At 37.7% G+C, this 14,087-nt stretch overlaps 3 protein-coding genes and 1 pseudogene across 3 annotated transcripts; 1 reads left to right on the plus strand and 3 right to left on the minus strand.

The window, feature by feature from the left end:
* Positions 1 to 3,528: 3,528 nt before the first annotated feature.
* On the minus strand, positions 3,529 to 4,295 carry LOC120778110 (dopamine N-acetyltransferase-like). The gene has a single exon (XM_040109813.1). The coding sequence runs from the start codon at positions 4,285 to 4,287 to the stop codon at positions 3,598 to 3,600; it is 690 nt and encodes a 229-aa protein (XP_039965747.1). The 5' UTR covers positions 4,288 to 4,295; the 3' UTR covers positions 3,529 to 3,597.
* Positions 4,296 to 7,867: 3,572 nt separating this feature from the next.
* On the plus strand, positions 7,868 to 9,210 carry LOC120778478. Its single transcript, XM_040110294.1, has one exon. It carries the CDS (start codon positions 7,868 to 7,870, stop codon positions 8,822 to 8,824), a length of 957 nt encoding a protein of 318 aa, XP_039966228.1. The 3' UTR covers positions 8,825 to 9,210.
* Positions 9,211 to 9,984: 774 nt separating this feature from the next.
* LOC120777035 lies at positions 9,985 to 10,653 on the minus strand (annotated as a pseudogene).
* Positions 10,654 to 11,816: 1,163 nt separating this feature from the next.
* LOC120778815 (dopamine N-acetyltransferase-like) lies at positions 11,817 to 12,491 on the minus strand. Its single transcript, XM_040110821.1, has one exon. It carries the CDS (start codon positions 12,489 to 12,491, stop codon positions 11,817 to 11,819), a length of 675 nt encoding a protein of 224 aa, XP_039966755.1.
* Positions 12,492 to 14,087: the final 1,596 nt, after the last annotated feature.

The raw sequence follows: 14,087 nt of genomic DNA on the forward strand, positions 1-14,087 counted from the left end.
TCCTTTAAACGCCGCACGGCGAAGTGCGAATGAGCGAAGTTGAAAAGAGAAAAATTAAGTTCAGAAAACTTCAATATTTTTGTACGCATTCAGTGCTGCCACTTCGGCTTTCATGAAAGCAACGACGTTTCGAAGCCCCTTGTACTGGACAATGTGAAAAAATTTTTGTTCAACGACGCAGCAACCAAAGCAAATTAAATCATTTTAATGATTAAATGAGACTAAAGTTGGATTAAGCGCAAAGCTGCAACAGCTCGCAGCGGTTGGAGTTAAGTGGCGTGGCCACAATCAGTAACAACCACCAGCTCTTACGCTTGCCACCCCAATGGCTAACTGACAAAGCTTTAAGCACTGTCATAAGACATAATCGTCACTCATTATGTTAAAGGGCCACTGGTATGCGAGGTCGAAGGAAAACTTTAACCATACAGTATATACATACATATGTATCTAGAATTGATATTCTTTTGTAAAGGTTCGACCATGGGAATGACATTTAAAATGAAAACCCCATAATATACGTCAAGTGCTGGCGTACACCGATGACATCGATATCATTGGCCATAACAACCGCTGGTACTGATTTCTCCAGGTTGGACAAAGAAGCGAAGCAAATGCGTCTGGTAGTGAATGAGGGCAAGACGAAATATCTCCTTCACGTCACGGTTTAAGTCATAAACTTCGAAGTCGTAGATAATTTCGTCTATCTTGGAACCAGCATTCTACAAACACTGCTATATAATGCAGAGGCATAGACGTTGACAGCTTGTGATTCAATTCCCGGTTCTACGTACTGGAATTGACTCGGACTGTATCCTACCAAGGGCTGTTTTTTCGGCGATCTAACCCCGTTTGGATCAATGACAACACAGATAACCCTTAGCATCCTAACGGGGACTGATAAACCGTTAAAACAACAACAACAGCATGTGATGAGTCGGCATTAGGAGTTTTCGAGAGAAAGGTTCTGCCGAAGATGGATGGTCCTTTGCTCATTGTTAACGGCGAATCCAGCAGTCGACGGAACGATAAGCTGTACGAGATATACGACGACATTGACATCGTTTAGTGAAATAAGAAACAGTAGTCACGTCGTCCGAATGGATGAAAATATTCCAGCTCCAGTATTCTTTGCAGTATCCGCCGGTGGAAACAAAAGAAGAGGAAAGACCAGGTGGAGAAGGATCTGGCTACACTTGAAATCTCCAATTGGCGCCAAATCGTGAAAAGGAAGGACGACCAGATGAAATTTTACCCGAATTACAGACTTAAAAACAAATTGTTATTATCGCCTTCAAAATTAACCTCTTTTGAGCCAATATAAGGATTCTAACGCTTAATACAATTCTTCACACACTTGTTATAAGCCTCGGCTGGAATGACCTTTAGTGCCTTCAACTTATATTTTGAGCTACACTCTTGATTTTTCGAAAGTTTTGACATCATATTCATAAACCCATGTCTCGTCAGCAGCTGTGTTGTATCCGTAAAGCATCTCTTTTGCGACCACTACTTGACGCTATATTTGCAAAATATTCAGCTCCTTTGGTAAATGTCTAGCATTGACACGCCTGATACCCAAAACGTTAACCAAAATATGTTGAATCAATCCATAAGATCCTTCAATGTTGAGATCCTTCACGAAAAAAATCGGTAAGGGATTTAAAAATGTGTATGGAACCCTTTCCTAACCTGTACTAGACATTTACCCAGTACGAACTCTGGCGTACAATCACTGTCGCTTAAAGCGAAATCAATTTTCAGCTACCCTTTCTTTGAAGGAAGCTGATTCTTCATAGATGGTTGAAGAGTGCTTTTCTCTGCTATTTAATTGATGGACATATTTTCTTTGTAGCCTCACCATATATTAAAACTAATATATTTTCCTAATTAATATCTGAGTTTCAATCTCACCCAGTACTAATCTATTGTCTCTTTGGACTTTAACAAATACAACTCAACATGTTGCTTTGTGGATTCTAATAGATAGGAGTGCAGTTGATTGTGTTTGGATCTCATCTCAGAATATGCCCGAGCTCCATTTACTTCTCGAAGTCGAAGCGGGTCGTTCATTTCTTTGGTTGCCTTTTGCATTCTAGTCGAGAGCAAACCAGATGATTGGGTCTGGACCTCGTAATATTGACGGCCACGGGACAAAAAATCTGACAAATATTGTGATGACAATGGCATACTGTGAAAACTAGCAGCACTTGTGCACTTAGAATTCGAGTTGAATAATTTTTTTTGGGGTGACGCGTGTAGTGAGCATTGATAGCGCAGAAAGCATGTTAACACTCTTTTCCACGGTTCATAATGTCTTCTTTTGATCCCTCGTTTGCATGCATAATATTACTCAAGAAATTAATTCACATTTTCGGGTTCTATATTTTCCATCTATTTTAAGATGTAGAAACGTTGCCGATAACGAACCATCTTCAAGGAAGTACTTGAAGCAATCTAGGGGACTGTGCTCCGCAAGGTTTTTGGAGCCATATCCGCGTAAGCGATGAATATCGTAGAAGATGGAACCGCGAAGTATGAGCTCTACGGGGTCATGGATATATTGAGTTCATAAAAATGCAATGAATGCGCTGATTAAGCCATGTCGTGTGCATGGACGATGATGCTCGAGTGAAAAACTCCTTCGATTCGAGCGCCATTGGTGGACAACGGTAGCAGGGGCGACCCCACATGCGATGTTAATTCTGACCTTAAATACAGGTAGCTGCATATGATATCAAAGTATAGAACGATTATAATATTTAGTGGACCTTACAAGTCACTAGAACTTGCATGCAATTCGGCGTCCCAATTCCTACAGTGTATGAATGAATCTAAGTGATTATTTTTTTTTGTGTATTATGCATATTTCTTCTCACTACGTCACTACCCATTTAAACCCAATTTTACTTTTTATTTCTTCGAAAGCCTCATTTCGCTCTCCATTATAAAGTTGAATTTAATTGTTTTCTTTCGAAAGTGTACTTTAAACAGAGGTGATATAAAAATAAATTAAACTGTGAAGTATGCTATACACACTTGAACCCATAAAATGGCAATCAAAGAACGCAAAACTCTTGGTTTGTCGTTCTTCATTTGCACTTTACTAGTATAATAGAAATTCTTTCGTTTGTTTGTATTTTACTACTGATGAGAGGGACTTGTCGAGTAGAAATTCATACAGCACAGACATAGAGTTTCAAGGCTGGCAATTCTTTCCATATTTAAGTATTTCGTAGAATGTCGTGAGAACTGCTGGAGTGTGTTATTACGCATCCTTTCTTTTGAGACTCTAACTGTACCAGCTGTAATATTGTCATGTTTCCTCTCTTTGTGGTTTCCGATCCTTGTGGATTTGAATACTCCCTCCAATTAATTAAGCACAAACTGGTTATACCAAATAACAGCTCTACAATAGTACGATAAATTACCAAAAATCTAAGTGGGCCACTCTTAGCAAACTTCTTTCGAAACGGACCTACAAACAAATCACTTTTTTAATGCAATGACGAAAATATTTATTACTGCTTAAAGCCTATATTACACTTAGCGCCTAATAAAATTCATATATCCAAATATTTTATAAAGTGCAAACATTTACAACCTCATGGCATACGTTTTCAGATATTCATGTGGCGGTGGCGGCTTGTAAACCACCTTACCCTCCTTATCCAGATAATCAGCATACTTAATAACATTCACACAGTCCATACCCAAACGTTCCGCTAATTTCGCCGAATAGAAGCTGGTGCAGTCCAAAGTCATAAGTGGATACTTGAGCTCACGCCCCAATCCTTTGAACTTCTTTATAAGTCTCATACCAATTGCACGTCCACGTAAACTCTTATCAACCGCCAGCGCATATATATGCAACGCTCTCTCAACATTATAACGCTCGTAGACATTAGAGTCGCGCTCGGCTTGAGCCAATATACCCACCTGCGTACCCCAATTGGAGGACCCATAACGCGCAGCCTCCTTAAATAAATGTTCAGCTTCATTACTATGCTTCGGACCAGACAACAAAATGCCAACTATGCGTTCACTTTGAAAGCCGTCAGCAGTTTCTTGTTGCACCGCCATTAAGCTGGTTCCATGCGCTATTAGTGAAATATTGAACTGCTCATCCTCCAGGTCCGGATGTCCCTGGGCGCTGCCAATGTTCATCGGTTCGTCTGGATAGAAATGTATTTGTATGAATTTAAGCACGTCATCGCTTTCACTCAATTTTATTGCGCGAATATGTATATTGTCCGCTTGGCTCGGTTTAGTCTCGCTACCAGTCATTTTCTGTCGAGCTCTGTTACTCTAATGAAGTCTATATTTGGATTATGCATAATTTTGAATGTTTTATCGTCGCTCACGGTTTATAGATTCCCCTGCATCAGGTAGTGGGAGGTGTGATAAGATATGACAATAGAAGCCAACTCAAGGTAGGTAGTCATATATTCTATATTGTGATGACGTTCATTAGAAAGTGAACAAATAGAAAGTAAAGGTTTCGAACCGTTAGCAACTACCTACATACCATAAGTAACTAAAAATAGATGATATATAACAGTTAGCCGAATGCAATAAACAGCTGTTATCGGTAAAAGTGAATGCAAAGATAAAATATTATTTATAAATGCAGTATTCCTCCAAAAGGTGACAAAAAAAGGTCTTTTAAAGATGTGTGTTTATACACTGGTATTTTCTTTAGATCAATATTATTGCGTTTCAGTATGTTTCCTGAAGTAACCTGCACTTTTCCAAAAACAACTGCCAAAAAACCTTGTATGTTGTTGTTTTTGGAAGCAAGCTCTAGATGGTGGAAAATGCACTCGAACTTCGTTCATTGAGTTTTCTACTGAAAATATACGTTTCATCTAACTCTAATTCCTAATCTAACGCGTATACAGAGTCAAGCCCAGAACGCATACACCAGTCGAGTCTACGTAACCGAAAAGAAGTCAATTTAATGCTTGACCAAAGACTGTCAACCCGTCAGTATTTTCTCAAAGCACTTTGGGGGACGGTTTAAGATTTTACAACCACAAAAGCAGGGTAAAATTTATCGAGCTTAAAACATAGGAGTGTGAAAAGTCTTCATTATATTAACAATCTTCCGACTTGTACACTCGGCTTCCTTGCCTCAGAGCATCTTCATGGCCCACCTCTTTAACTCTTTAACCACAACTATTCAGCACCTTCGAATATCTTATTTTCAAATATAAAGCTCTCAGTTAAAGCAGTCTCTCTTTAAATCATAGAAAATGGATTAAATGTATGGAATTTCAACCATATCAATTTATAACATTTTTCACTTTCTAACAATTTTAGTAAAATTGTATAATTATTCCTATTACTTAGTATAATATATTTGAACAATTTATTAGGAACAATATGAACAATAGACACTAATTTTCTAAAGAAACCCCACAAATTCAAACAAGCCTACAAATTAGGGCGAACGTGGCTTGAGATCTAATTATTCGCCGAACAATGCGCTTAAAATGCAATAAAAATATTTACTCAAAGCCCTCGTTAAGCAATTCGGAGTGGAGAATTGAATAAGTACAATATAAGATAATAATTTATTGGATATAATAATGTCGTTTGTTTTATTTACCGTTTAGAGTTGTGACAAATAGGCATTTTAGTAAGAGAGCCGTTTGATAAGTGCTTTACTTTTTAAATAAAATATATTTTATTGCAGAACGGAGTCCGTGGAACTGATATCTTACTTTGACTGTCCTAAAAATAATAACGAACCGTGAAATACTTCATATACAAGTTGCATTTTATATTACTGGTCTTGGGTACCCTAGTGTTGCAAAGCTGCCAGCTGACAATTCGATTGTAAAGTTTGACATTTTTGATGTTATATACATATGTATACTCAAAACGTTTCGACATACAATTTGTCAAAGAAGAATCAAAGAAATTGAGGTAAAAGCATCCAGAAACATTTCTCTCATTGCCCAACCTTTGCAAGGCTGAGGTTGAAACAGCTTGGCAGTTTTACTTATGACGAGCCAGGGGACATAGTCAAATCTGATATTAGCCGTCTCAACAAATGTATGATGGCCTCAAAGAGCTTTGTCGATTTTTAAGGATTTTATTATCAATTTTATAGGAATTATATAGGAATTAGGTATCACTTCGAACCGCCGTTCTAAGCTATTCAAGTGTGATCCCTGTTAGGATCGACCACTTAACCTAACCTATAGTTCCAAGGAACACGTACACCGTTTTTAATGTTAAGGAAATTTGTAGATATACGTAAGTTGAAGTCATTATTATTATTACGAGTGATATAAGGTAAATTAGTTGTGGCTTAGATTTCTTTTAACTATGATGGAACGATCTCGTTTTTCTTCAAAAGGACTTAGAACATCTTATAAGTTGAATTCTTTTTTTTACAAGCTATTTTAATAAACCTTATAAAAAAGTTTTCCTTTTGAAGATCTGAAGCAATTCTTCTTATTTTCGAACAATTCCTGAAATTGAAGGCAGTGTCTTTCACTGTTTAGATGGCTGAGACTAGAGACTACAACATTTAAAGAAAAATCAGTGATTTGCTTTTATTACATTTTGATCTCTCAAACGCTTGAACAAACTTTTCTTCGTCTTGTTTTAGATGCCCATATGGTAATCAAAGGCTCCCAATTTATTTTTTTTTATTTCTTCTAAAGAAAAGAGTACCCTAAACAGATGTCCTTTGGACATGCTTGATCGTGCGAGTTCCGATCCCACATTTATGGAGAGCATTTTAACTACCGACGAAACAAGTCAACAATAATAGAAATAGAGGAAAAAAAAGGGGCCGAAACCGAAAAGACTCATTGATTTTTTCGATATTCGTGGTTTGGTGAATGATGAATTGGTTCTGGAGGAACAAACAGTCCACAATGAGTTCTATTTGTTATGACCGAATTTAAAGCCAAAAAAGTAATGAATACCATCGATCAACCACCGTATTCACCAGATTTGGCTCCGTGTGAATTTTTATTGTTCCCCAAACTGGAATTGCCGCTCCGGGGAACCCGCTTTCAGTAGAACGAAGAGATAAAACAAAATTCACTGAAGAATCTGACGGCCATCCGAAAAAGTGGTAATGGAAAGTATTTCGAGAACTGAAATCGTGGGCATAAGTGTATTACATCTGCTTTCTAAATATTTTGTATTTTATTTACAATTTCTGGGTACTTTTTATATTAGAAATATCCGAAGCAAATCTGCCGAATATCACGGCATGTACCGATGTCACTGTTCGATATCTCAAAGAGAGAAGTTTATAATTGGACAGAGAATCTATTTTTTATGTTTTCTCTTACTGACATTCTGGTATTTGGAAGAAATATCTACTTATGTTATAACTACTAAAATTTGTAAGAGACAAGCCTGGAAAACAAAAATTCCCGTGGCAAATCTGATAGAACGAACTTGACGAACTTGTCTCGGCACAATTTTTATAAATGTGAGTAATTTGGAATTTTCGACATAGTTCAAGAGTTATACTGAATAACACAGCATAAATATTGAGAACTTCGGCCTCCATAGAATTATAATATTAATACCAGAACAGAGTAACAGTGGCAAGTCATTCACGGTGAAAACTTCATTGTTTTTTTGTTTTGTTCAAAGCAAAATTTAAAATCAAACAACTTTTTGGCAGAAACTGGTAACAAAATTGTAAATAAACAAATTCGTTGGATTATAAACATTAAAGGTTTCGGACTAAATTACCCGATAAAAATACAGAAAGCAGTAGGAACCAAGCAATTACGATACAAAAACAAAATCGTTTAAAATAAACAAATAATTTTGTGCAATACGAGCAAAAATTGATTTTAAACCACCGACCTCAGCAAAAACGAGTCAAATGTCTCGCCGTAGTAAGAAGTGCTGCTGGGATGCCAACGATTGGCTACCGGCCGAAGTCATATACTGGCTGAATGTGCCCAGTTTTCCGCCGGTCTGGAGTCGTTTAAGCAAAAAGAACTCGGCCAATGTGCCGCGTTGCATAGCGGCAAGCAAGTGCGGGGTCTACGACATCGAAATCCCGAATGAGCTTTGGTCGCTATGGGGCTATCTGCATCCGTGCAACCAAGTCTTCAATCCTAAACCGTGCGGCAAGCAAAGTTGGGCCTGCAATATAGCGGCTTGCTGTGCGGCAAAACTCTATCCGCTGGCGCAATGGAAGCCACACCTCTTGGACAGCATTGTGATCAATGGCGATCGTTATTATTACAATAGTTTGCGTAAATTCCGCGGTGAAACCTATCAATTCACGCTAAATGACCTGTGTGATACTTGCTGTTTGGACAACTTCCGCTTTAAAGTGCACATTGAGATGGTTTCATATGGCGCACTCTACGAGCAAGACAACTCGCCTATAAAGAATTTAGCCAAGAGCCTGATCAACTTCTTCAGTCAACATAAGGTGGGTCTCCTGCATTGTCGGCACCTGCGTGCTCTGGTCATTGGACGTGATAATTGCAACGGTTGCGTTGGTGGCGATTACTTCATGTTCGACTGCCAGAGCAAGGATTATCCACTCTTCGGCAAGGGTGACTGTAGGCCCTACTTGCTGCGCTGTAAGACGCTGCAAATGCTGCTATACTGCATTGTGATGGCGCTTGAGGTGCGCTGCAAGAGAGTACAGTTTACATTGCATAAAGTTGGCATCCGTTATGAAGGTCCAATACTCGAAGATCAGGATGAGGATGAATTAAAGAAGTTGCAGCGAATCATTGCAAGAAGAAAGGAGAAACCCGTTAAAGCGGGAATTGCGAAAATTCGAAATATTTGTAGAAGCATTCAGTGTCCGAAGAGATGAGAAACATATTTAATTGTGACATAAAGTTATTACCCAGAAACCCGTTACCCCGATTTGAAACAAAAAATAACCCGTACAGATTTATGACATAGACCTACATAATTTTAATGGGCAGTGGAATGTCCAATTGAGTCGAGATATGCAAAGCTGATGTTTACTCCTATAAGGATTTGGCAAAATCGTTGAAGAGTCCTTAAAAATACCAGCGAGTTATTGCTCTGAAAGCTTTGTGTGTCAGTTACAAATATCCACAAAGAAATAAGTTTGTCTACTGAGCCATTGAAAGTTCAAAACTATAATCGTCGGTTTGAATATGTCTTGTACTCTCGATCAGCTCTGATTTCGGACTCCATACCACTGTAAAGTTTTTAAAGCCGGCGATGGAAGCCCCATTAAGGCAGCAATAGAAACACTGTTACAAAAAAATTTCTATCGTAATTTCATTATTATCGGAACAGTGACGGTTGGGAGCTTGGACTTAAATATTACTAATCGGGCCTACAGTACTTTAGCTGGATTAATACTTGTGTTGTCGCAAGGTCCTTTTAGCCCAAGCTTCTAGCACTCAACAATGTACGTCTGGTTCTATATATATATATATATATATATATGTATGTTTATACTGCTAGGTACAGGACAATAATTTTGTCAGTTGCTGAAAAGAAAGTATATTTTTTTTATTTACTATTTGGTAGAAAAAACAGTCTTACCCGATTTTTGATGACCTCAAGATGCCTCGATGGTATAAAAGAAATTATGGTTATATTATATGATGGTATTCAAGAAATTTATACAATGTCGCAATCCATTCTAATTGGAAATCCTTCCGATGAGGACTCCAAACATACGGCTTTTACTGCTTAGCCTTTGGACTCTTTCACTCCTCTTTAAATATTATTTAGCGATTGAGTTTCAACTATCAAAGACAATAATACTGATGCGAAATAATCACGTTCTATAATGGCACCCTATATTCTAAAAATTCTTACTCTTAGACAACCTCTTTCCATCCTAACCTTACAAACAAATATATCTTTTATTCAATGGTAAAAAAATTTATTTTTCTCTCAATGGCTATAACACACTTTGGAGCCTAATAGACTAAAACAGATTTATAATATCTACCATAAAAAGTAGGAAACATTTATAGTACAGTACATTTACAGCCTCATGGCATACGTCTTCAGATATTCATGTGGCGGTGGGGGCTTAAACACCACTTTACCCTCCTCATCCAGATAATCCGTATACTTAATGACATTCACACACTCCATACCCATACGTTCAGATAATTGCGCGGAATAAAAGCTAGTGCAGTCCGTAGTTATCAGTGGATAGTTGAGCTCACGACCCAAGTCTTTCAACTTCTCTTTGAGTTTCGTTCCAATCCCACGTCCACGGAAACTTCTATCGACCCCGGAAGCATGTATATGCAATGCTCTCTCAACATTATAACGCTCGTAGACATTAGAATCGCGCTCAGCGTGTGCTAAAATCCGAATCAACGTGCCCCAATTGGTCGACCCGAGCCGATCGGCCTCTTTAAATAAATGTTCAGCTTCATTACTACACTTCGGACCAGATAACAATACGACAACTATACGTTCGCTTGCGATACCGTTAACTGTTTGTTGTTGCACTGCTATTAAACTGGTTCCATGTTATATTTGTGAAATACTGAATTCTTCATCTTCGGGATCTTGTTGTTTGCCAATATTCAACGGTTCATCTGGGTAGAAATGTATTTGGAGGAATTTAAGCACCTTATCGCACTCACTCGGTTTTATTACGCGAATTTGTATATCGTTCGCCAGGTCTACTTCAGTCATTTTCTACCGAGAGCTAATACGCTAATGATGCCAATATTTACTTTTTTCATAATTTGGAATGTTTTATCGACAGTGAGAGATTAGATTATCGTGCTGATGATATACATACGTAGGTAAGTGCGATAAGATAATTGTGATACCCACTTAGTGAAGCTAATTGAATGTAGTCGAATAGTCTATATTGTGATACATTTCATGGGAAAGTGACCAAATTGAAAGTAAAAGTCAGTAGCGTTTAGATAAGGAAAATATGTAACTCAAAATCGACATAAGATAGTCAGCCGAAATGAATAAACAGCTGATATCGCCGGGAGTGAATGCAAATATACTTTTACTACATAAATATTTGCCATATAGGCTTTTCATCAAAGTCTCCTTTTCTTATAACAGTTGAATCAAGATATTGTTAAATAACTTGGGAAAATATATACTTTTCCAAAAGGTCGACATTACTCTACCTTTCATAACCCGTAACTAATTAGCGGCTGTGGAAAATATTCTCGACATTTGGTCATTGACTCTCAGCCATATCTCACTATACTTCTACTCAAAGCAGAACCCCAACCACATTTGATACATACACTTACCCTACTCGCTTCAAATTCGATAAGTGCACGAAAAAAGTGAGTTCTGCTGTAGTTCAAAATCCACTAAAGTGGAATACTCCCAGCACAGACGATGGATCACATCTATTTTCAAGCGTCTGCATCCGAAGAATGGAATATATCACGCTTTCCTCAAAGCGTGTGTTTTGCAGACAAAGATTCACTACAACGTAGAGGTAGCTAAGTGAGAGCCTGCTATCTCTAGACCAACGTTAGTAGGAAGAGCAAAGGCCACCGCTGAACAGCAGTTGAGTCTACGTAATCGATATACGAGTCGATTTCCGAATTAAATTTGCTACAAATTTTTGAAATACTTACACAAAAGTAAGCGCCAACAACCCAGCTCATATTGAAGCTTCATCCGATCTCAGTAAAATTGATAGTTTTACAGCCTGTTTTGTTAATATTTCTCTGAACATTAATTTGATAGTTTTTTGTTTTATAATTTTTTTTCTAAGCGAGTAGTGAATATTGAAATTGGATGGACAAAAGAATTTATTGAATTATGAGTTATTTTACTAATACAAAAATATATTTAAATTATGTTATTTCTAACATTTACAGCCTCATGGCATACGTTTTCAGATATTCATGTGGCGGTGGGGGCTTAAACACCACATTACCCTCCTCATCCAAATAATCAGTATACTTAATGACATTTACACACTCCATACCCATACGTTCAGATAATTGTGCCGAATAAAAGCTGGCGCAGTCCGTAGTCATCAGTGGATAGTTGAGCTCACGACCCAAGTCTGCCAACTTCTCTTTGAGTTTCCTTCCAATTCCACGTCCACGAAAACTCCTATGGACCCCTGACGCATTTACATGCAACGCTTTGTCAACACTATAACGCTCGAACACATTAGCGTCGCGCTCGGCTTGAGCAAAAATCCGAAACAACCTACCCCAATTATCCGAACTGTGACGGTCGGCCTCCTTAAATAAATGCTCAGCTTCATTACTATACTTCGGAGCAGACAACAGTACGCCAACTATGAGTTCGCTTGAGATACCGGTAACTGTTTGTTGTTGCACTGCTATAAGGCTGGTTCCATGCGCTATTTCTGCAATACCGTATTCCGCAACTAGGGGATCTTCATCTTTGGCAATGTTCAACGGTTCATCTGGATAGAAATGTGTTCGTAGGAAATCAACCACTTCATCGCGTTCACTCAATTTTATTACGCGAATTTTTATGTTGTCGGCCTGGTTCGCTGTAATTTCAGTCATTTTCCAACGAGTTCTGGTACTCTAATGTAATGTCATGTTTGGATTAAACATAATTTTACATATTTCTTGAAATGTGCGATAAGAAAACTGCGATAATTGAAGCCAACTCAAAAAATAGTGTTGAACAGCCTACTATATGTTGTGATAGTAACATTCATTAGTCAGCGAACAAATAGAAAAATAAATTAGAAACTGTTAGAGATTAGATAGTAAAAATAGACACATGATAATCAACCGAAATCAGTAAACAGCGGCGGCAGTGCCTCCACATATGTTTAGAACATTAGTTTTGACTGCAGCATTTGCAGAAACCTTTAATGTTATACAAAAACACTGTGAATGTTTCCTTTAACATAGGCTTATCAACATGGACTTTGACCTACTTACCGTACTCGCTTTATATTCAATAAGTGTACCCAAAAAAGGAAGGCCTACTGTAGATCAAAATCTAGTAAAGAGGTGCATTCCTAGCACAAATTATGTAGAACATATATGTATTTCCGAGCGTCTCCTTCCAAAGCTGTACAATAGCATCATTGCTCTTAAGTTGCTATCTCCCCCAAACTGTGTTTTTTCAAGAAAAGGATTCACTATTATTGAAAGTAGGCTAAGAGAGCTTCTTCAATCTGTGGAACAATGGCAATTAAGAGAGGCAAGCACGGTTTCGTGTACCATCATTACGTTTTAGAAGGCGTGGCAAAGCAGTAAAACTATATTCTTTTCGTTGGAGAGCACTGGATCTTCTAGTAAGATTATGCTCTAGCATACAAAGCAAAAATCAGCAAGCAGTGCCTTAAAAGCAAAATTCCTGGTTTCATAGCTGCAGATGGTCGGTCGTCTGGAAGTCCAGATTTGTTTGTGAACAGGATTAGAGAATATGGCCAATCAAGTACCACACAGACATTTGGAGAGCCTCACACAAAATTGGTTGCGCGCATCGCCGTCAATGCCAATCGCTGCTATTGATCAATGGCCGTTGAATCGTTTGAGAACTTGTGTGAAAGCAAAAGTCGAAGGCTTTGAATAAAATTTTGTGCATCGCTCATTTAATATATAGGTTACTAAATAAAATTCATGTTATTAAAAAAAATATTATTATTTATTTTTTATAACGTCCAGCACTTGTAACAGAACTTATGGCAGCAATAAATCGTTGCCAAAAATAATTTTTATCACAGCAATTAATTTATTAAATTAAAAGAACTTGGTATAAGACGGCGTCTAAAAAATATATTTTTGTGTTTATTTTCACTTACACATTTGATGCATAAAGTACATATGTATAAGTACATATATTTTGCTTCTTTGTCTATGTGTATAAATGCAGGTGGCAAGCACTGCCTTAGCCATTTTATTCGGCTTTGCCGGCGAAGCATTATTATCAGCACGAAATTTGATTATTTATGACGCGATAAATAATTCAGTGACGGGTGTATAATTTACACCATGGGGCACACCGAATCATTAATTTGTCATCATCACCCAACAGTATTTAGGCATACATACATACATATAGTATGTTCACGGGTTATAAATGCAGTATGGAGAAGTAAAAAAATCGAGTAACTACAGCAAAGTGTCGAAAAATTATAATAA

The sequence above is a fragment of the Bactrocera tryoni genome, chromosome 5 (genome assembly GCF_016617805.1).
Source record: "Bactrocera tryoni isolate S06 chromosome 5, CSIRO_BtryS06_freeze2, whole genome shotgun sequence".
NCBI lineage: Eukaryota > Metazoa > Arthropoda > Insecta > Diptera > Tephritidae > Bactrocera > Bactrocera tryoni.